The 23,300-nt window shown below is 47.2% G+C and overlaps 1 protein-coding gene across 12 annotated transcripts in view; it reads left to right on the forward strand.

Annotated features, from left to right (window-relative positions):
• The window catches only part of Tdrd1 (tudor domain containing 1), a 43,156-nt gene extending 20,083 nt beyond the window's left edge, over window positions 1–23,073 (forward strand). For 8 of the 12 annotated variants that reach the window (NM_001438258.1, NM_001438257.1, NM_001438259.1 and 5 more), the window contains 15 exon segments: window positions 1,538–1,705; window positions 1,820–1,927; window positions 2,706–2,876; window positions 4,045–4,287; window positions 4,599–4,736; window positions 7,745–7,855; window positions 8,393–8,563; window positions 11,410–11,682; window positions 13,404–13,523; window positions 14,789–14,905; window positions 17,369–17,536; window positions 18,745–18,972; window positions 19,491–19,537; window positions 19,614–19,706; window positions 21,828–23,073. In NM_001438258.1, the coding sequence (NP_001425187.1) occupies window positions 1,538–1,705; window positions 1,820–1,927; window positions 2,706–2,876; window positions 4,045–4,287; window positions 4,599–4,736; window positions 7,745–7,855; window positions 8,393–8,563; window positions 11,410–11,682; window positions 13,404–13,523; window positions 14,789–14,905; window positions 17,369–17,536; window positions 18,745–18,972; window positions 19,491–19,537; window positions 19,614–19,706 (2,156 nt within the window). In that variant the 3' untranslated portion in view covers window positions 21,828–23,073. 12 annotated transcript variants of the gene reach the window in all.
• The last annotated feature ends 227 nt before the right edge of the window (window positions 23,074–23,300 follow it).

Genomic DNA, 23,300 nt, shown 5'->3' on the forward strand with positions numbered 1-23,300 from the left:
ACCATGAGGAAAGGTGCAGGAGGGAGTGACTGTGGGATGTGAGACGGGGCAGGTCTCAGGAGCCTCGGAGCTTTTCTGAGTGGGCCACATCCAAAGCCAGCAGTGACTGGAAATGCGGAGTGACACCCTGTTAAAGACAGAGAAGAGAAAGGAACGGATGACTGATAACTGTCCTGCACAGTCTGGCTGTCCTTGACCTGGCTGAGACACCTTTGACCCCTGCCTGTGGGGGGCGTGAAATGAGAAAGGCCGCAGAGGCTCAGCTATGTGAGTGCTTAGACACCAGGGAGCAGCTCTATTGGAAAGGATTAGAAGGATAAGGAGATGTGACCTTGTTGGAGAAAGTGTCTGACTGGTGGCTTCAAAACTTGTGCCAGGACCAGGCCTCTCTTTCTGCCTGTAGGTCAGGATGTAGCTCTCTGCTTTCCCAGCATCTCAAGGGCCACCATTTTCCCGTGATGGTGATAAGGGGCTGACCTTGTGAAACTAATTAAATCCTTTATAAGGGAGAGTTGCTCTGGTCATGGTGTACTCTTCACAGCAGTAGAAACCCTAATGGAGATACCGTCTCTCACTGATATCAGGCGCTACTGTGGCAGGCACCTCTGTTCTCCCTGTAGAAGACCTCCAGTGCCTATCACTCTTCCCTGTCTCTTGACATCATCTGCTGACAGGACTTGAGACTTCTCAGGAGCCGATTGCATAATCAGCTCCTCCTCGCCTGCTCTCACTTCAGATTCCATCCAGTAGGTTTCCTGCATGTCAGCCTAGAGTGAGAGAACACTCCAGTCTGTGGTGAGATCAATTCCATAACTCTCATCTGCTGCTCTGTGTGTCTGAGTTAAAACAGTGAAACTGACCTTGGGCTTTATCTAAACAGTGCCTTTGAGGGAACTGTCTGTCTTGCAGAATCTTGAGAGTTGATGGCATGAGGTCTTGTCTCCTCCTGAAACTCCCACACTTGAGGACACAGAAGGTGGCTCATTTTGCTTTCATTCCTCGGAGCTATCTTGTGTTCTGAGTTCTATTTTTTGTGGTGTTCAAAGCCCCTGCTCCTCCAGATTCTGCCAGCTCTGAGCCGCGTGGTACTTATGTTAGCGTTTTCCTCATTTGAACTAACAAATGCATTTTAAGTGTAATTTTAATTAAATTTAGTATGTTGTTGTAGCAAATGACATTCTGTAGGGTTCCATTTCACTGTAAAGTGGGCTCTGCTCCATGTCTCTTTGATAGGATCAACTCTAAATTGTGTTTTCCTAAGCTCCTTAGAGGCTGAGTATTTTGAGAGGGCACTGTAGTTGGATCTGATTTTGTTTATGCTATGCTATGGTTTTCCTTCTGTGGTGATGCAGACCGTCTCTTTCTGAAGGTCCGGCCCTCGAGTCTCTGCTGCTACGACGGCTGTCGTCCACTTGGTCTTTGCACCTTCAAACAATTCAGGCTCCCTGGTTTCTTTGTTACTGTGGTACTGTCTTGTCCGTCCATGCCCCCCTCCACCTTCCCCCATGCTGCCAAGGTCTTTTTATTTTCTGACAAGGCACTTCGGAGGACACTGGAAGACTGACAGCTGAGAACAGGATCGGGGCAGAGAGAAATGCCCTGGTCCCCACAGTGCTGACTTTGAATGTGGGTGACGAGTTCTGTGGTGTAGTTGCCCACATCCAGACACCAGAGGACTTCTTTTGTCAGCAGCTGCAGAGTGGCCGTAAGTCAGTTTTCTGAGTTTATTGTGTCACCACAAAGTGTTCCATGAGACTCCCGTGTCACCCGAAAACAAGAAACCACATTTCTGTGTCTAAGCTGTGCTTTGTGTCCACAGACAAGCTCGCCGAGCTTCAGGAGTCCCTCAGTGAGTACTGTAGCCACGTGACTCCACGCTCAGACTTTTATCCAACCATTGGGGACATGTGTTGTGCTCAGTTCTCAGGTGAGGACGGTTTTTACATACAGTTGAGTAAAGCCACACATATTTGACTCACACTGAATAGCCCCACTTGACCTTGAGGGTTAACATGCACTAATTACACTAACCGTGTCCAATCACAGCAGACCAAAACAATGTGGTTTATGCTTCCTGTACCGGCAGAGCGCTAGCACCCAGAGCCTGCATGTATGGTTTCTGTGGGTCCCTTACCATCATGTGGAGATGAGCATGGACACTAGTGTGCGCTCTATGTAGAACCTTGCACTCCTTTCTTACGAGCTTTGTTTGAATTAGCAAGGGGGCTTGGAGGCCCAGCCCAGGCATGACCTCTGCCGCTCCACAAGTTTTACTTTGTAGAAGACTAGTTGTGTTACTGTTGCTTTAAGGGCAGCTCCACTAGCCCACTGAAGAGCCAGCAACCCAGAACCCACCAGTGAATACATTCACTCCTTGGTTAGAGTCCATGTAAGTCATTCATTGTCAGCTTGATTGGGTTTCACACCAGGGAGTGGCTGTGCCCCTGGCCCACCATGCCCCAACCTGACACCATGAACAAAATCAGTCTCTCTCCCTTTGAGCTCTTCATCAGGTATTTAGTTGCAGGGGGTTGGGGGAGCAAAGCGAGTTGTAAGCTGAGCACAGTGGTCCTGCTCTGGGAATGTGAGGTTTCTGGTAGTGTTTGGTGAGCACACGTGTGGAGTGCGGCAGATGTGCACACGGCCCTCTCCAGTTGGGGAGCACTCGTGCTGTTTCTGAGACGTCTTTCTCCTCCTCATTTCAGAGGATGACCAATGGTACCGCGCCTCGGTTCTGGCCTATGCTTCAGAAGAATCTGTCCTGGTTGGATATGTCGATTATGGAAACTTTGAAATTCTTAGTTTGAAAAGACTTTGTCCCATAATTCCCAAGTTGTTGGATTTGCCGATGCAAGCTTTAAATTGTGTGCTGGCAGGTATGAATTGCTGTGGTCCTCCATTCTTCAGATGATAAGACCCGAGAATGAAAATGAGTGTGCTTGTGGTGTAGACACCTGTGTGATGGAGCAGTGAGAGCCCCGAGGTCACTGTGGAGTGCCTTCCTTGTCCATAGGACCCAGGCTCCTTCCTTCCTGGGTCAGGACATTGTCTTCAGTGAGCTTTACAGGCTCACCATTACCACAGGTCTTAGCTGGTATCAGACATGTCTGAGTGCTGACCGTGGTGATCTTTAATTACGTGGGCTGCTGCATGTACGTCCTCTCCCAGATTTCCCCGGGATGCATTGCACTACAGTATGCAGAATAACCTCCTTAGGGTGCATTCTCCATGGCCGAGGTGCTTTAGTATTGTCTTGTATCTGTGGGACGTCCTGCCTCCTGCTCTGGGGAAAGGATTGAGCTCACTTGTTTGTCCTGTCGCACACACTCATCCTCAGAGACACTGCTGTAGCACCTCCCAACCCCCGTGGTCTTCTCCAAATCTCACCGTTGCCTTCACTGGGTGAAGCTGGGGCTTTCTCTCTCTTTTGGCTGTGTGTGTGTGTGTGTGGGGGGGGGGTCATTCAGGTTTAGTCTCTGTACTGACTCTAGCCTATGTCTTTGAATTATTGGCAACATTGAATTTGTATTAAAGAAAAAAAAAACAAAACAGCCCCACAAAAGTTTACATTAATATGTAAAGCCAGTATTTCTTCTTGGATTGTTTATACCTTTATGATCAATCAGTTTATTGAGCTATAATTCAGCTGTAGTAGTTCTTGTTTTAGGTGTAGAATTCAGTAGGTTTATTTTTTTCTTTTGCTGTTTGTTTGTTAAGTACTTAAGTGGGTTGTGCATGCTTATCGGTCTGAGGAGATTTCCATCATACCCTGGAGATCTCCTGTATGTTTTACAGGTCAACCATTCCAGGTAATGGCTAATCTTTCTCTCTCTGTACATTTGGCTTTCTGGACATTTTCTATCAATGGAATTAAGGGTTTCTTTTGTTAATTTGGCTATTTTTTGTGTTTATAAAATCTTGCTTCTCAGATGAGACATTTTGGTGCCAGTGTTTGATACAGATTTGTTTTTGAGGAAACTTTGAGGAAATGAAGTTGAATATGTAAATGCTTGTTTTAGGGACTATTTTAACATCCTTTGTTAGGAGTGAAGCCATCTTTAGGAATGTGGACTCCAGAAGCCATTTGTGTCATGAGGAAGGCTGTGCAGAACAGGATGGTGACCGTGAGAGTGGTGGGCATGCAGGGGACCAGGGCCCTGGTGGAGCTCGTAGACAAATCGGTGGCTCCTCACCTCAGCGCTTCTAAAGCTCTGCTAGACTCCGGCTTTGCCATCGAGGAAAAGGACATAGTGGCAGATAAAGGCAGCAGTGTGCGTGCCGCGAATGGTAAGCAGGCCAAGAGCACAGGCTGGACCCAAGAGTGCATGCGTAGGCGGGGTGTCCGGAGCTGGTGTTTGGGTGCCTTTCTGCCTTTCTAATTGAACTGTCACATAAATGTACCTCCAGGTGTGTGTGATCAGTGACGTTTGATCAGTGAGGAATGTGACACTCAGGTGATAAGGTTAACTGCAGTCCTGATTTTTCTCACCTTCCTATAAAGACACCAGAGTATCAGTGGGAGGGAATTGAGCTGCCCCAGACTCCTCCACAGCCCAAACCACATATCTTCCTTGTGAAAACCTCTGTTGCTTTCATAGTTCCCTTGGCTGTAGAAGGAGCAGTGGAGGTGCTGGAGTGGACGTGGGTCGAGTTCACCGTTGACGAGACTGTGGACGTGATGGTCTGCATGATGCACAGCCCTGGGGAGTTCTACTGCCACTGTCTCAAAGACGACGGTAAGCTGGCTCTGCGTCTCGAATTCTGGAGAGTGTATGGCTGCCTTGTGGCACAAGTGCTCTTTGTAAGCCGCCAGGCACGGAAGGACTCGATGGCTCGTAGTTTGTGTTATTCTGTCTTGTGGCCATTTTGGATTTCATGGCATGTTGCTAACATCACTGTTGAAAATTAAGTCTGTCTGTCGATCTGATGGACTGTTAAATTCATAGAGACCAAATGCTGTAATGAGCGCAGTGTAGGGGTGACAGGGAGGGGACAGTGAGTGGGATGTAAAATGAATAAGTTAAACAATAAAAACAGTGCAGTGTAATGGTTGTCACAGATCAGCCCTGGTAGACAGCTCACCAGGAAGGAGAGAAAATGCTGGCTGGCATCCCGGAAGCTCCGGTGCTTCTCCTCTCCTTACCATGCCTTCTCCTTGAGAAGGAAGCGCGGTCCTGCTGCGCTGGATGTCCCTGGTTTGTGAACCTCAGATAAAGCACAACTATACAATATTTATGTTAGCTTTGCTTTGGTTACTGTTTCTTCACATCGTTACAGGGCCTTGGAGCTTGTGTTGTTGTTGCATAATATTCCATGGTGGAAGTGCACAGCAGTGTCTACTTCTCTACATTGTCTCAGCCATGTGTTTCTGCTGAGTCATTGTGTTTCTGCTGAGTCATTGTGTTTCTGCTGAGTCATTGTGTTTCTGCTGAGTCATTGTGTTTCTGCTGAGTCATTGTGTTTCTGCTGAGTCATTGTGTTTCTGCTGAGTCATTGTGTTTCTGCTGAGTCATTGTGTTTCTGCTGAGTCATTGTGTTTCTGCTGAGTCATTGTGTTTCTGCTGAGTCATTGTGTTTCTGCTGAGTCATTGTGTTTCTGCTGAGTCGCCATGTGTTTCTGTAGTCATCAGTGCTAGTCAACATTTTCTCTTGAGTCATTTCCCACAATTGTGACAACTGTCACTTTGAGATTTCTATTTGTCTCACATTCTCATACTTTCTGTTTTCTGTTTCATTTGAGCTGTAAAAGTGAATGAGAACCATTGAGTTTAACTTTTCTAGATCCATTTTTCTGCCAAATTACTACGTCCGGCTAGATATCTAAGTCCTTGGAGTTTAACTTTTCTAGATCCATTTTTCTGCCAAATTAATACGTCCGACTAGATATCTAAGTCCTTGTCTGACTCTCAAGTTCTGAGATGCATGATGTCTTCATTTAGAGTCACCGGGGAGATGGACTATTATGTCATGTAGAACAAATTGCTGGGGCGATGGCTTGGCATTTTAGACACTTGCTGCTTCTGCAGAGGACTCAGGCTGGTTTTTAGTATCCAGACTCAGGCTGGTTTTTAGTATCCACATTGTAGCTCACAGCCGTCTGAAACTCCAGGTCCAGGGAATTGGAGTTTGACGTCCTCTCCTGACTTCCATTGGCACCAGGCATTCGTGTGGTATATGTACATGCAAGCAGAACACTCATACACATAACTTAAAAATAAATAAAGACCGAAGAAGCAAGACTTTACATTTCCCTTTTACTTATTTGTGTAGGTGACTGCCAGGCATCCAGTGCAGAATTTAAGGGTAACAGCTCAGTGGGAACCAAGGCCCCACCCTCCTCATGGTCTGCAGTTCTTTTTCAGAAGCAGCAGCAGCCTGAGGCGTTCATTCTGTGTGCATAGCTTTCACACTTTGGAGCTTCCTAAACGTCGTGGATTACCAGTTCACATATTTTCCTTAATTCCCTTCTTGATATGCTTTTAATTTATCCACTTTGTAATTGCATAGATGGTGTGGAGAGTTCTGTGTGTCCCTTACTGAGCTCCGGTGTGGATAACTTGGAGGACCAGCACTGGGTGCTGTTAGGTTTCTAGTTGGTGCCATTTTCCCGTCCTGAAATACAGTGCAGGGTAACTGGCTGTCCCAGGGCTGTTATCTTTTGTGTCTACATCGCTGTCATCTGTGTGGCTTTATCTTAGTTTAACAGGTGTTGGTAGAGATTATAGTCCTCAATCTGAGTTTACTCTACTGTTCCGGTTTGAAACTTGCGTGGCCATTTGCCTGTATGCTGTGCACCACATGCATGTAGTGCCTATGTGGACCACAAGAGGGGGCCAGATTCACAGAACGGGAGTTAGAGATGGTTGTGAGCTACAGTGTGGGTGCGGGGAACCCACTCTGGGTCCTGTGCTAGGGCAGCTGGTATTCTTAACCACTGAGCCACGTCTCCAGCCCTGAAAGCACATCTTGGGACAGACTACAATGACAGTGATAGGTCAGCAGGTGAGTGCCTTGGAGAGTCCATTCGTCCTCCGAGATGCTAACCAAGAGACTTGCAGAGCTCTGTGTGCTTACTCCATTCATCTCCTGCAGCGGGCCCTTGCTCATCTGAAAGCTGAAGGTGTTCCCAAATTAGAATGTTATTTCTGTGACAGCCTTTGCCATAGTCCAGAAGTATTCACTTGCCTCTGGCTTAGATAGCTGCTCGGGTCCCTTTTCTGTAGATGCCGAAGCCGTTTGTGTCTTTGTTGTTTGTCCTCAGTGGCTTGCTGTCCTGGTTCTGTGAATTGCCATCTGTTCCCTGCTAGGTGATTGCTGCTGGCTGCCGGCAGTTGTAGAAGGTCTTCCGTTCAAGACTGCCTCCCCTCCTCTCACTGTGCTGTGCTGCAGATTTGCCCACAGACCTTCCATCTGAACATTAACTAAACTTTGCGTTTAGTAATTATATTTACTTTTGAGGACAGGGCTAACTTCATGGGTGTGTACAAGGTTTATGCTCAGACCGCGTGGTGGTATACTGATGGTACTGCCAAGCCCAAGAAGTCGTTGGTTTTCCATGTCTCAGAATTGAACTGAATATTTTGTGCTGCCTTAGTAATTCTTGAGAAAGGAGCAGCAGGTGCTGTACTTGGCAGCTGTTGGGGGCATAGCTGAGATTTTCATGGTGAGATGTTCTCTGACACTAAAGGGGACGTGTGGCTAATGTTCATCTTAACAGTCTATGTTCTGTGTGCTGTGTTTTCAGCCTTAAAGAAGCTCGATGACTTGAACAAGTCCTTAGCAGACTACTGTGCACAAAAACCGCCCAATGGCTTCAAGGCAGAGGTAGGGCGGCCTTGCTGTGCCTGTTTTGCAGGTGAGTTAGACGTGGAGTCAGTCCCTGTGTCACACTCAGACCTTGTTCTGGTTCGCGTCTGTCTTCTTCCTGTATTTAAGCACGTTTTCATGACCAAGATTAGAGGAACTGCTCTGATGCCTTCTTCATGAGCAGCCTTCCGGTGATGAGAGCTGGTGTTGGGGCTCCGGCGTCGGGGCTCCGTCCTCCCACACCGCGGACGGGGCGTTTCTGACAGCTTTGACAAGACTTTGACCAAGTCACAGCGAAGCCTCTGGCCCCGAGCAGTGAGAGTGTCCCGGCCGCCTCCATGTTGTTTATTGCATAGATTATGAATGAGACTTTTATCAGATGTCACGGTGCAATGCTGTAAGGAGTTTGGGGACTTTTCTTAAAATGAATCTTGGGAATTCTCAGTCTAGGAATTTTTGAAGAAAAACTAAAAGTTGTAATCTATAGAAGAGAAAAAAAATCACCACCTTTAATGTAGAAAGTGTCTATTCTAAGAAAACATTGTGTGTGAAGGAAAGAGAAATGTCAGAGCTCTGCTGCTTCTAGGTGACGGCAACTGGTACCGGGCTCTGGTCAAGGAGATCCTACCAAGTGGGAACGTCAAAGTACACTTTGTGGACTACGGCAATGTTGAAGAGGTTACCACAGACCAACTGCACGCAATAGCCCCCCAGTTCTTACTACTTCCGTTCCAAGGGATGCAGTGCTGGCTAGTAGGTAGGTGTTGGCAGCAGGCTCTCCACCCTGGGAAGCCACCATTGTGAGCCCTTCAGTTACTAATGCACTTGTTTTAACCTTCAACTGAGCTAGGGTAGGAACTTACCGAGTATTTTGGCCAGAATACTTAGCGTGATGTGAAGGAGTTGCTCTTCTGTAGTTCTGGGAATGAAAACTCAGGCTGTTTGGAAAGGTTTTTGCAGGACTCTGAGACCCCCAGATACTCATGCATTCTGGCATTTACTTCTAGTTACTTAGTCTAAAGCAACCTGGAAATGGCACAAGGCCCAGGGACTCATCCCCAGGCTGTTACTGACACCGTAACCAGTAGGGCCTACAGGAGTGGATGGCTGGTCACATGACCCATGTCAGGATGGTGAGTAGCCCTCTGAAGAGTGCCAGAGCATGACAAATAAAGAAGCAAATGCTCGCAGCCAACCATTGAACTGAGAACGGGGTCCCATTGGAGGAGTTAGAGAAAGGATGAAGGAGCTGAAGGGGCTTTCAACCCCATAAGAACAACAGAACCAACCAGAGCTCCCAGGACTAAACCACCATCCAAAGAGCACACATGGAGGGACCCAGGGCTCCAGCTGCATATGGAGCAGAGGACGGCCTTGTTGGGCACCAGTGGGAGGAGAGGCCCTTGATCCTGCCAAGACTGGACCCCCAATGCAGGGGATGTCAGAGCAGGGAGGCAGGAAGGGGTGGGTGGTTGGGTGGGGGAACACCCTCATAGAAGAAGGGGGGGGGGGTTGGGGATTTAGCTCAGTGGTAGAGCGCTTGCCTAGGAAGCGCAAGGTCCTGGGTTCAGTCCCCAGCTCCTTAAAAAAAAAGGGGGGGGTGGATGGGATAGGGGGTTTATGGACAGGAAACTGGGAAAGGGGATAACATTTGAAATGTAAATAAAAAAATCCAATAAAAAATAAGCAAACACCTAAAAAAAGAAATGTTTTAACAATTTTTAAATTTTTAAATTTTTTAAATTACTTTTTGATGTTTTATCACATTAAAAATAAATTTTTATTTTACTGATTTTTTTTTTAAAGGAGTGGCTCTGAGGGTCAGCACTAGGCCAGGCTGGGACTGGAGTCATGCCCAAACCTTTGCTGTCACCCTGCTGTTGTTAGGTGTTACACACACCCCAGTGCCTGTGATGTAAGGGAGGACAGCATCACTGCACGGTGCTGCTGGGAGAGCTAGCAAGTTCTTTAATGCGTGCTGCTGTTTTTCCCCATGTGGAGAAGAGAGAAGGAAGGTCACACAAACACAGGACCAGCAGGGCTTGGCGGTGTGCCTAGAGTGTGACATAACCCCTCCCTTTGAGCACGCTCTTGCTGCTTTGTTTTGCTGAGACCCAATCTCTGTAGTCAGACCTGGAACCTTTCGACCTTCTTGCTGGGATTACAAGCACGTGTCCCCATGCATGCACACATTTAAGAGTGTGTGAGTTGTATACAGGTTACTTTTCCATTTGCCTTCATAGTCATGGCAGCAGCCTGGCCCAGAGCCACGCACAGTAGCGTCTGTTGCTGCTCAGCACTCCGCAGGAGAACTTGTTCAGCCCAGGAGTCCTAAGGCAACCTGGTCCATAAAAGACCCTAAGCTTTAAGACCCCCTATTTCTGTGGAAAGTGATCCCAGGTTCTTAGCAGTGCCCATGTTGGGGAGCATAGGTATTCCTAGGTCTTGTTTTTGTCTATCTTCATGACAGTTCTGTGAGGAGACACATGGCATCACATCGCCTCTTAATAATGTGCAATGGGTATGCTTCAGGCCTCTGTTCTTGTTAAAAACTATATTATCTCGTGTTCATACACGTATGTGCACATACTTGTGCATGTGCATATATATGATGCATTCATGCAGGCACATGCATGGCATGTTCATGGTAAGAGGACAGCAGGGACAGCTTTTAGGATTCAGTTCTCTCCTTCCACTTTGAGAACTAAAGATGAAATTCAACCACTCAGACTTTGGTGGCAAGCAGGTTCACCTGTGGAGCCAGCTTATCCCAGATTATTCTAGTCACCATGCCAGTGTGCTTCTAAGATGTGGCCCTCAGACCAGCAGCTTCAAAGTTCCAGACAAGCAGAAACTTGTCTTAAAAGTTCATATTCGTGCCTTCAATTCTAGCATTCGGAAGGCAGAGGCAGCAGATCTCCATATGAGTCCAAGGCTAGCCTGGTCTATACAGAGAGTTCCAGGCTAGCCAGAGATATACAGAGAAACCCTGTCTCAAAACGAAACCAAACCAAAAGTTCAGATTTACAGTCCGCACTCCAGTCTTCAATGAGAGACTCTGGAGTAAGCCTCTGCCTCTGTTAGCAGGTGCTATGGGGAGTCTCAGGGGCACTTTCATGGTTGGAAACCCTGAAAGAAAGGATACAAAGGAAAAGCCAGAGGTACCACCCCCGACCCACAGGCTAGACTGCTCAGGGGCTTAACCCAGGAGCTCAAGATGCGCCTGGGCAAGTGAGAGCCTGTTTCACAATAAAAGGGAGCAAGTCTAAGTAGCCTCAAAGCACAGGACACTGCAAAGGTCCTTTCAGCCATTGGCGGCTGCTTGTTACTCACATGACTGCAGAAGCAAAAGCTCCTCGAAGACGGCAAAGGCATACAGATCTGTCCCTGGGACAGTGCTGGCTTGAGCCCCAGAAAGTGTACGTTGTGTGTTAGCGGGCACAGGGTCTGTGACTTGGTTTTGCAAAATGTAAGGTTTTCTTGAGCACATCGTGTGCAACTTGAGAATTTCTAAGCTAAGGGTAAGGCCCCGTCCTGCCCACCATCGGCATAAGCTCCTCTCACACACAGGCTCTTCTCTAATGTTCTTTTCTTACTTCTCAGATATACAGCCCAAAAACAAGCATTGGACAAAAGAAGCCACAGCAAGATTTCAAGCATGTGTCGTGGGGCTTAAACTTCAAGCCAGAGTTGTGGAAATCACGGAGAATGGGGTGGGCGTTGAACTCACCGATCTTTCCACTCCCTACCCCAAAATCATTAGTGACGTTCTCATCACAGAACATCTGGTCTTAAGGTGTGGTTCACCACAGAAGGACGAGTTGATGAGCAGACCTGCTAATAAACATAACCAGATCGACTCCCAGAGCGTGCAAGGTGATGCCTTTAAACCATCTGCAGTTCAAGTTCACGCCAGGGTTTGCTCGGCTCGTTAACGCTTTAGTTACAGCACACAAGTGGGTTTCATAGAGATTTCCACACACCATTGCCTACAGCTGCCATCCCTCATCCCTCCTGACTGCCTCTGGTCTCCTTCCAGAGTCACTTCTCCTCTGCCTGCCTGCCTGCCTTCTTACATTCTTTCCTTCCTGCCTTCTGTAAAATATATGATTTATTTTTATGTTCATTAATATTTTTCCTGAATGTATGTCTGAGGTGTCAGAAGCCCTGGAACTGGGGTATAGATAGTTAAGAGCTCTAGGCAGGCTCTCAGTGTGTAGCCCTGGCTGTTCCAGAATTTACTATGTAGACCAGGCTGCCTTTAAACTCAGAGATCTGCTTCCCTCTGCCTCCAAGTGCTGGGATTAAAGGCGTGCACCACCGTACCTGACCTCTCCTGATTGTGTGTGTGTGTGTGTGTGTGTGTGTGTGTGTGTGTGTGCGCGCGCTGCATGTGAGAGGCTGCTGGTGCTAGTCTTTCCTCTGTTGGTTGGTGACCTTTCTGTGCAGAGAGGACTGCTGGTTTTATGTAATGGCATTTTTCAGTCAGTACTTAGGACTGCCCTTGTGCCACTGAGCTCTTGCCTAGGGGGGGAAAGGTGTGTCCTATTTTCCTCTAGCTGTTTCAGACTTTCAGATCTCAAGATCCATGTTTGCTCTTGAGTTGAGGTCAGCAGGGTGAAGGGATCTCACTTTGTCTCTTTGACTCTCCAGCTCTCTCTGCTGTCTGTCTGTCTGTGTCCACTCTGTGCTTTAACACTTTTGTCAGATTGGTTCCATGCTCTGCAGTTTGGTTTGGGCTCCTCTGTCCCATTGGTCTGCATGTCTGTTTTGTACTGGTGCTGTGCTGGCTGTAAGTATGGGGTTTGACACCAGGCATGGCAATAATTAAAGCATGTCCAGCATTGCGCTCTACTTAGAACTGCTGTGGTTATTGGAGTCTTTTGTGTATCCATCTATGTTTTAGGATTGTTTTCTAGTTCTGTAAATAATGGGCTTCAGAATTATGAGGAAGATTTTGTTGAAAGTGTAGAGTGCTGTGACTAGTGAAGTCTCTTCACAGTACTTGTTCTGCTGATTGACAGGCATGTGAGGTCTGAGCGGTATACTTTTCACATCTGACAGAAAGCTCATAGTTTGAAGGGCTGCATTGTTACCATGCTGGGGAAGGCACAGAGGCAGGAGTGTGAGGTGACTGCCACTGCTTCCATAGTCAGGAAGCAGACAGGTGAAGACTGGGGTCCCTCTCAGTTTCTTGAGTAGCTTTTTGTGGAGTTCATTGGATGGAACCACCTCCACTCCAGCTGGCCTTCTCCCCTCAGGTAAACCTCTCCAGAACAGGAGGATTGTTTTGAACAAACATTCATTTTAGATTTAGTTGTTAGATAAGTATGCCTCATACAGATATGTATCATTTAAAGTTTTAATAATTTGAAGGCTTATTAGAAGTATTCTGCAGGAGTGCATTATTGAATGACTGTAACATGTACTCTTTCTGAGTTGAGTAAGTTGATTGGTGAGACAGACAGCTCAGATAGCTATTGATGAGCAAACTTATTGAATGCACACAGTACTGAGGAGAAGAGTAAGCTGCGTGTATTGAATGTGCACTTAATTTAATGTATATTTAATGGACCCCATGCCTTCTGTGTTTTCAGCCAGCCCTCCTGCAGAGCAGTGGAAGACCATAGAGTTGCCAGTTAACAAGACTGTACCAGCAAATGTACTAGAAATCATAAGCCCAACCTTGTTTTATGCCATCCCCAGTGAAATGCCAGGTGAGGAGCCGCTGACACATGCCTCTGCTTCTGAACAGTGCATAGCAGGTCCTCAGGGGAACTCTGGGCAGTGAGGGTGCAGAAAGGAGGGGGTGTCCTTAAGAACTGGAGCCCCGAAGACACAGAGGGTATGTATGCCCTGTGTCCAGCACCTTCTCAGCAGCCTAGGTTTAGTGTAATCTATAATGTCCTAGAGCAAAAAATGCCCTTAAGTTTTACATAACTTCTCTATTTAATATATTATCTATATTGAATTGTATTTATTAAGCTAGCCTCCAACTACATAAGTACCAACCAGAATTATTTCCAGTATAGTCTTAGTAATCCGTTATGAACATGGTTTTATCAGCTCTTCATCTCCATAGGTTATGTTTAGGTGAGGTATGGGTTGGCTTGTGACAGTTCTCGATCTCAGTACTCAGCAGCACTTTATGACTATCCATGTGCTCTTATGTGCTGGACGTCAGAAGGTGAGCTGAAGGCTCTCTCTCACTCCAGCTGCAGTGCAGAGGGTCAGCTTTTCACTCACAGACCAGAGGTAATCTTCATCTGACTTCAGGAGGAAAGTCTAAGAGTGGAAATTTACTGTAATTCCTGAGCTGATAGTTTGAAGGACATGTTATTCTTTCATTGTTAAAATACCCCAAAGTAGATGTGAGCAGACACTACCAGTGTGCCCAGCTGAGCCTCCAGTGCCACAGGTTGGCTTCATAGAAACTTAAGAGGTTGCTTGACTGTAAACTTCCATTAAACAAGAGAAACTACCAAAGCAAGCTTAAATGCCACTTTTCTTCATAACTGGGCTCCAGTATGAAACATTTCCCTTTCTAAACAATACAACTACTTAAGGCTGATGAGGGGCCCAGCTCCTGGTAGCAGGCCTCCTCACCCGAGTTCCCTCCCCAGAGCCCACGTGCAGGAAGAAGAGAGGACACTCCTGGAGTGTCTCTCACTCACCTCCACAGGGTGACATGGTATTCCCTGTTATAAATAAATGTAAAATGAAAGCAAATAAAATATAGTAACTTTTATAGAGGGAGCACACTAGCAGAATCACGTCATAAGAAATGCCCCTGCCCCCCACCCCCAGCTCCTCATACCCCTTAGCTCAAATCTTGCAGCATAAGACAACCAGTAGTTTATCTGTTGTTAAAACACAATGTGTATTTTAACATGGACAGCTCTTGGCATGATTGGGACTTGGGATTCCTTGTATACTGTCACTATTGGGAATTTTCTCACACCGAAAATTGCTTGTATTTCAGAAAATCAAGAAAAACTGTGTGTGTTGACAGCTGAATTGTTAGAACACTGTAACGCTCAGAAAGGCCAGCCACCCTACAGACCACGGACGGGAGAAGCCTGCTGTGCTAAATACACAAGTAATGTTCTGTTTAAGTGAAACACTGCAGGGAAATGTTGTTGTCTTTATGGAGATGATGTAGAGTTTGGTATCCTCAATTTGGTTAGACAAACTGAGAAAGACAAACTGTGATTTACTTTCCATTCTCAGTAGGCTATTGTTAGGTGAGGCTGTAGTCTAGAAACACTCATGGTTCGCTTCATGCACCGGTGCTCCCTCTGATGGGGCCCTGGTGCACGCACAGCCCTTCATACTGAAGGAGCTGCATGTGAGTAGCCCAGAGGAGAGTTAGATTGTCTCGAGACAGGCTTGTTTAACATTTCATGTCAACACATCGCATTGCTAATATAAGTAGCACTTGCTGAGAACAAATGTCCTGGTTCGTTTCTGAGCTGGAGGAAGGTCACAGAAGCACTGTGGGGTGTGGGTGGTTCTTGCTGTCCCCTGGGCTGGTGGAGTCATCGTCAGAATGGCAGCCAAGCAGGTCGAGAACAGAGTGCCCAGGTCGCTTCTTATTACAGCCAAGATTAAAGTAGGGGAGTCTTTCGTGGGCTCTCCAACTCTAAAAACCACCCACCTACATCTTGGAAGCCTCATAAAGACAGTTTGTCCACAGATGCCTGGCAGGCTGTTAATAGGGCAGAAGAAGGATGTCCTATTCAGAGACCTTCTCTATCAGCTTAGTGGTGTCATTCTATCTTGTCTTACTGTTGTGTGACATCTGGATGTGTCTTTATCACAGTGGAAGTTAAGGCATGACTTGGGGTGTAAGACCCCTTTGTCACTGTGAGGCCTCATAGACACTGCAGACACTCCCCTGTGGTGTGCTGCAGCTCCCAGTTCTGTTGCCGTTGGGCTTCTTTGTTGAGAGTGTTGTTCTGTGTGTTCTCACTGTCCCCAGTCCTCCACATCGGCATTCTGAGGGTGGTGAGAGCTGTGAGGAAGGACACCATCGTGTTCCCATGTTAGTTAGCTGATTGCCTAGACCGCTTGTCTTCCAAACCTGGGTTGCCCTCGGTGTGTCCTTCACCCTCATGCTGAGTTCTGTTTGAACAGTCCCCAGGTCCCTGCCTCAGTGTCAGCTGACTTCCTTCCACTCTATTTAGGTAGCTGACCTCCGTTCCTCCTTTCTTTTTGCTGACCTTGCTGCTCTTTGAATCTCCTCCAACATCAGACTGCATGTGTCCCTTAGAAGCCAAGGAAAGGCATTGCATGTGAGGGTAAAAGCCTAGGCAGGGAGTTTACAGCTTTCCAGGATACAGAGCGGGGTTGAAAGTCATTCTGAAAGCATGGATTGTCTGTTAGCTGTTGGTATTTCCCATCAAAAGATGGGCAGGTTCTCCAAAACTTGAATGTAACCCTTTGCTGTGTGGAACCTCGGTGTCCTCTTCATCCTGTTTGCTGTTTGGAATTGACACAGTGGCTGGCTTTCCACATCCTGCTGGACCCAACCCATGAATAGGCTGTAGTCTGGGAGTGCTTCAGGTTGTGGGGTAGGGGAGGGTTCCCCTAAACTCATGGTGCGTTTTCTTCATTCTCTGTTGAGGAGCTGCTGAGTGTCCCGTGCTTGATCAGGCTCTGCAGAATGTGTTTGTGGTCATCTCTGCTTTCCCAGCTCTCCGCAGGGAGTTCTGCTGTCTTCTTTTATCTTTGCTAGCTCTTTCATTTCTTGGGTGTATTTGTGTTTGAATGTTGTTCCCCTTCGTGTTTTTGAGGACAGAATATCCTGTCTCCACATCTGTGCCATCCTTTGGATGTGATTATCTTCTCCCTGCAGGTCCTGTTTTGTTTGCTTTGCCATCCTTGTCGTGTGAGAGGCTATCTTGAACCATCTTTCCACATTACTGCAATGGGGTACCCAAGAGTTGTTTGGAAGTTTATGTGCAGCAGAGCTTACCCACTTGTGGCCTTCAGTGCAGGCTTGATCCGGCTTTGTTGGTGGCTGGACAACATCTACAAGTGCTCTCCTGGGTGGTATCTGTCTCCTGCCTGGAATAATACATTTGGCTTAACTGTGTCCTCCGCCTCATAGTCAGTCCCACGTCCATAGCATTTGGAGAAGGAACTTCTGAAAGTTCACCGTTCTCTTTGGTGAATTTAAAACTAGGTGTGGTGTGTAAAAGCGGAGCAACTGCTTCCTTTGCCTTGCCCTATTCTCTCCCTGTCAGGGGCCTCCGAGGCCCCGGTGATCCTGTCTGCCCTCCTCACCTTCAGCTTCTCCTAGCTCCCTTGGCTGTCAGCGGTTTCCTTTTGTGCCTCTGTCTTCCAGACTCCAGAGTTGCATGATCTCTCAGCTCCCTTGTTTTTGTAGTTAAAAAACAAAGTCAGGACCCTCAGTGTCTCCAGAGGGATTTGGAAGAACTATAGGAAACTCTGGACTCTTACCTGGAAACCTCTGTGGATTTAAGTGCAGTAGACAGCACCATCTCAAGTAGGGAAGGCTCTGACTGTACCTGCTGCACTAAGATTCCTTTGTTTTCAGATGATGACTTCTGGTACCGGGCCATTGTTCTGGAAGCGTCAGACTCTGATGTGAAAGTTCTCTATGCAGATTATGGAAACGTGGAAAGACTGCCTTTTTCCAGAGTGCAGCCCATCACTGCCAGCCACCTGCAGCTGCCCTTCCGCATCATTAGATGCTCACTTGAGGGTACACAGTTCTGTTACCTCTAGATTGTGTCTACCACATGTTTTACTTTATACTGCATAGCTCTAAGTCTGAATCAAATGGTTTCTATCAGATTGTTACCAGTGTTTTGGGTCTGGGCTGGGTGTTTCCAGGCTCTGGCCCTCTGGCCTTTTCACAGAACTGGGAAGCCACAGCTCACATAGATCTGCAGGAGTCTCAGGGGAGCTTTAACAGTGGGCCACATGGCTGCGGGCCCTCAGGGACTCTGGTACTGTGTGGGGCGTCCTTCTAAGTGGCTCAAGAAAAGGAAGAGTTGGCTACTGAGAGGGAGGATGAGCGCGTAGCACTTGCAGGTAAAGGGAGAGGCCGCCAAGTGCAATACTTGAAGTGGGGGTTATGGGTAGCCGTGTGGGGCCCTGAGGGTTATCTGTAGTCAGGTGGGACCCCACTAAATTATGCTTAAGCTCGACTTCCTCTAAGTAGCTTCTCAGCAAGAGTGTTCAGAGAAAATTTGTTTCCTTTATACTTTAATTCTTGTGAAAACTGCATTCCATCTGTCTTCAGAGGGTCAGGGTTTGGAGACTGTTCTGTCCCTTCTGGTGCAGCTCCAGTGGCAAGCCTTGGGATCACCAGTGAGCTCACTGCTCCTGCAGAAGCCAGGCTGTGGTCCCAGGATCATTCCTGCTTCCTCACTGGGCGCACCTGTTCATTTGGAATATTCAAAGAACACATAAATTAGCATGTTTGACGTGACCCTGTCCAGCTTTTCTCAGAGGTGCTGACTTGTAGCATGCTTGGCCTCTGTACTGTGCTTTCCCACCAGAGCACAGAGGCAAGATTGTGTCTGTTCTGTGCCCTAAACCTTGGTGAGTGCTTGGTGCCTTACAGCCTGTCTGATGCCAGCCAAGCCAACAAATTAGCATAGGGCTCATTCATCTCAGTAGATGGCTCACTTAAACGTGGTCTTCTACGAGAGACACGCAACTGAAGAGATGGTTAAGCGCACTGGTGGTTCTTACAGGACCTGGGTTAATTCCCTGCAGCACCACATGGTGGCTGGCAACCACCTGTATGTAACTCAGTTCCAGGGAAGCCAAATCTGACTTCCATGGGCATGTGTCACACATACATATGTGCAGGCCATACACTCATACACACAAAAGTAAATAAGGTAAAGAAATCTTAAAGAGAAAGCCTTGTGAGCAAAGCTCACTGTGTAACCTCTGCAGGGCTGACGGAGCTGAACGGAAGCAGTTCGCAGCCAGTGATGGAGCTGCTGAGGAACGCCATGCTGAACCAGAGTGTGGCTCTCTCTGTGAAAGCAGTCTCGAAGAATGTCCATGCAGTGTCAGTTGAAAAATGTTCTGAAAATGGAATGATCAATATAGCTGAGAATCTGGTGATGTGTGGCCTGGCAGAAAACCTCTCATCTAAAAGGGAAAGTGCTTCAACTAAAGGTACCTTCTTAAGAGGAATACACAGCAGAGGCCACTGCTTGAGTTCTTCTGATTGTCTCTCCTCAAGTCTTCAGCCCCCACCCCCACTCCTCCTCCTCCTCCTCTGCACTCCTGTGGCAAATCAGCCTGACCCAAGGTCAGGGACAGAGGTGCTGTGGGAGTCAAGGCTGAGAGCTTTGGAACAGTTGCAAATTTTGCCCGTACCTAGTTCTCTTTGATCCCGAACAAAGTGGGAAGACTTTGTGCTTTTTTGAGATTGAGTCTTCCCGGTACCCCAAGAGAGTGTATTTGACAGACCCATCCTCACCCAAAAGGGGCCCATACATCACAGATCTAATCTTTAGATGGGCGTGCTGGTCTGTGAAAGTCCAGTCACAGCTAATGTCTGGGTGGGTGCTGTCCTGTGGAGCTGACACTCAAGACACCGGCACACAGGTGCAAGCTGGCTGGGGTCTGAGGCCTCTGGTTTCCTCATTGACATGACCTAATGCCTGTCTTGTTTGTTTTCATGCTTTTAGAAACACCGCACAGCACCGATTGCTGCTGCACAGAGTTACAGAAACAGGTGGGTGCAGCTCCCCACGTGAAGCCACATTCCTCACACAGAGAGAGTAGTCATACTGTCTCCTTTTCATCCACAGATTGAGAAACACGAACAGATTCTCCTCTTCCTCTTAAACAATCCAACCAACCAAAATAAATTTATAGAGATGAAAAAGCTGCTGCAAAGCTAAGTAAGTTTTGTTTCCCCTCCTGCGATTGCTTGCAGAAGCCTGCAGCCGCGCTGTCAGGACAGATCTGGGGCCTCGTGGGGCTGTGCTTTGGGGATGTCCTGCCATTGTCTGCTGTGATATTCTTGCTGTGATGATTTTTCTCCTCATTCCTGATGCACCTGACTCGGGGCTGCACACGTGAAGGAAGAAGCACTTCCTTATTGTTTAATTTGAAGTTGCTCGCATTATCGGTGTGTGGGTGGTCATGAGCTGAAGCATAGCCTCAGACTGCGCAGACTTGAAGCCTTGTCGGGCCTCACTGACTACAGTAGGTTTAGCACTGAGTCTGGGCAAGGACAGAAGAGCGTGGAAGGCAGGCATACTGTCACCCAGGACACTGGTCAGAGAGTATGTGCTGGGCCCCGTCCCAGTAGTTCCCTACTGTATCTTACTGTGGGGGACGCCTGTAAGAGCAGGGCCATCAGAAAATAGTCTATACCCAGCAGCCAACTGGACCTCCTGGTCAAGGTCAAGATGAGATTGCCCTGCTTACTCACCCCTCGGGGTTGATGCAGCGTTGACCCACAGCAAAGCCGGCTCTTTGATGCCAACCACAGCAGCTCCCTGGGGTTCCCTGGGGTTCGACCCCACTCCGTGGTGTTTGTTCCTAAGGAAGCCCCAAGCTGACACCATGAGCAGAGCAGTAGTTCTCACTGTCATGATCTAACATCTTCACAATTGATTTCTGTTTTGTGGGTTTGAGCTTAAGATCTTGAATATAATGATGATTTTAACCAGATAGACTGAAGAGCCTGCAGTTACACAGGCTTCTGGAATTAGCCCAGCTAATTAATTAATCATTGTTAAACGTCTCTGTACAATGTCTATTGATTTGTGCATTGAACTTTCCTCAGAGATACTGAGAGTGCTCATACAACTTAAGATAAAACTGGTATTTCAGTTGTTTCTAGAAAATTAGAGGGCCGAGACCCTTAGAAGTTTGATTTAAAACATAACACACACTGGTTTCACCCCGTCTGAGTACACAGCACAGCACTTTATACTGGGCTGGGCCTCACTCACATCACACACAGTCTTCACAGCATCCTTGAAGCAGAAGTGCAGAGAAAGGTGCTGCTGCAGTCCCAGCGCTGGGGAAGCAGAGACTGGCAGAGACTGCATCTCAGTAGCTGCTGGCCTAACCTGTGCTGTCAGTTCCAGGCCACTGAGAGACTCGTGGTTCAAAGTAAACAACAGATGGAAAGAGTTCGAGGGGTGGCATGGGAGGCTGTCCACTGACTCATACACCTGTGGGCACAACACTCGTGCACCTTGCCCCTCCCCATAGACTACACACACTTGTATCCCCCGCCCCCACATGCAGTAGAACAGTCTTTCCTTAGATGAGGAAGCAGAGGCTCACAATGTGCATGTGAGCTCTCAAAAGTGCACCCCCACACACACACACCACACCCCTGTTGCAAACTGGAGCTTACAGCCTCCAGGTAAGGAGCTGTCCTAGCTGCTGTGTGTGCCTGGGCTGCAGGGTGTGGGCTGAGGAGGTAACAGGTGGTCAGGCGTTCTCCTCTCATTTGGGAGGAAAATAAAGCTGGCTATTTCTTGTCACATTAGTTAATCTTCCTACGGATACATGTGTTCAAAATTAGAAGGCTTCATAACTTCTGGGTTGTTTGGTTTTAGTTAATAGTTACCAGTCAGGTATGCCTGCAGTGCCAATCTTGGGGGTTTGAGGCAGGTGAGCTTTGGTGTTAGGATAGCTTGGTCTAATAAGATCCTATCTACAATATATATAACAAAGGTGTTACTGCACTATAAATTTCCTAAATAGAGATGCTAACATGGTTCTTCAAGGGGTGATTAAGTTAATATAAAATTTGTTTTTATATTTGGAAAGAGCTCCAGTAGCTGCATTTTATATTTGTGGAGAATATAATTCACTCTGATAATGTCAGTATCAATGAAAATTAAACACTCTTATGGTACTATTTTTTATCTGACAGATGTAATCGAAATTGATGTAATTTTAGTTAATCTGTCTGGTTTTGCTTGTACTTAAAACTGAAATTAGGAACCATAGTGATTTATATGGAAACCATAATGATGGTTGATTTTCTCTTTCAGAAACATCATCCCTGGGGAAAAACACTCGGGAAGAAGGAGACCACAAAAGCCAGACTAGAGAAAGAATTGTATCTTGTGTTTGTTCGCTGGAACTGTTGCTTCCTCTCCTTTCCTTAGTGACCTTTGACCTCACCACCCCTACTTACTTACCTTGTTCTGTTGGGTTTGTTGCCCTCTCCCTGATTCTTTCCACAAAATACATGAATCTTGCATAAGAGGTTCATGTACTAGCTAGGCGTGGTGGTGCACACCTGTAATCCCAGCCATGAGCAGAATGAGGCAAGAAGACCTCAAGTTCAAGGCCAGCATGGGCTACATAGATAGATAGTTTCTCATTACAAACAAAACCAAACATCAAGATTCAAAAAATGTATGAGACGACTAGGAAGGAACATGAGGTATCTTCTACTAAGAGTGCGTGCATGAGTGCGCGTATGCGTGTGTGTGTGTGTGTGTATTTGCTCTACTGAGTATAGAAGCTAGAGCCTCCCGTGTGTTAGGCAAGCTTTCCCTCTGAGCTACAGTCCCAGCTCTAGCATCTCGCTGTCCTTGAAAGGCTGGGTGGCTGCCCTGGGTGGGCGGGCTTCAGCATGGTCTGAACATCACAGGCCTCTGCTAATGAGATGCTCCTGGTCATCTGCCGCCTCGTCCCCTGCTGGGATCTGATTGGTTCTTTGCTTCTGGGTGCCATGCTTCCTTTGTGACTTGTGGCCAAGGATGTGTGCTGCTGCTCTCATCTGTGCTGAGACAGCTTGGCTTTTCATCTTGGATCACAGCTTCAGTCTTGGCACTAGGAGGACACTTTCTGCCCCTGCCCTCAGAGGCCCTCCTGGGATTGTCTCACTAGTCTGTAGTCATTCAGACTTAAGCTCTAGAAATAATTCACTATTTTCTCAAACACAAACTCCAGATATCGATTTAAAAATGGAGAGCACATTTGTCATAGTTCATGATCACAGATTGTCCCAACCTTAGCCATGGGCAGCAGTGTGTGCCTTCCTGACAGTCCCATAGTCGCTCTGGCAATTGTCCCACGGTTTCAGTGCTGTGCGGCACTGTGACAACTTAATACAACATCCCCAGCACTGATATTGATGTGGGTGGGTTTGTTCCATTTCCTTTTACTGGCAATGTGTGTCAGCTCTTCTGTTAAATAGGACTTCTCACGTAAACAGTTGCTTGAATGTTGATGTGCCTCAAACAGCTAAGTTTGTCCTGATTCATCCAGTAAACTCACTTGTCTTCACCTTGCTCTTCTGTGTTTACTGCTGGCCTTTTGGGGACCCTCTTGTCCTTCCACAGATGCTACAACACTTACATGACTGCAGGTGGCTGCCGTGGTGTGGTAAGGATGACCCTTGCACCATGAGAAACCAGACAGCTTTTGGAAGAGTCCAGAATCCTGAGTCATATTACATTGCTTCAGATTCCACATGGCCCTGGGAAGTTGAATGGAAGCTAACTGGAATTTCA

The sequence above is a fragment of the Rattus norvegicus genome, chromosome 1, assembly GCF_021556685.1.
Source record: "Rattus norvegicus strain SHRSP/BbbUtx chromosome 1, alternate assembly SHRSP_T2T, whole genome shotgun sequence".
In the NCBI taxonomy this organism is placed as follows: Eukaryota; Metazoa; Chordata; class Mammalia; order Rodentia; family Muridae; genus Rattus; species Rattus norvegicus.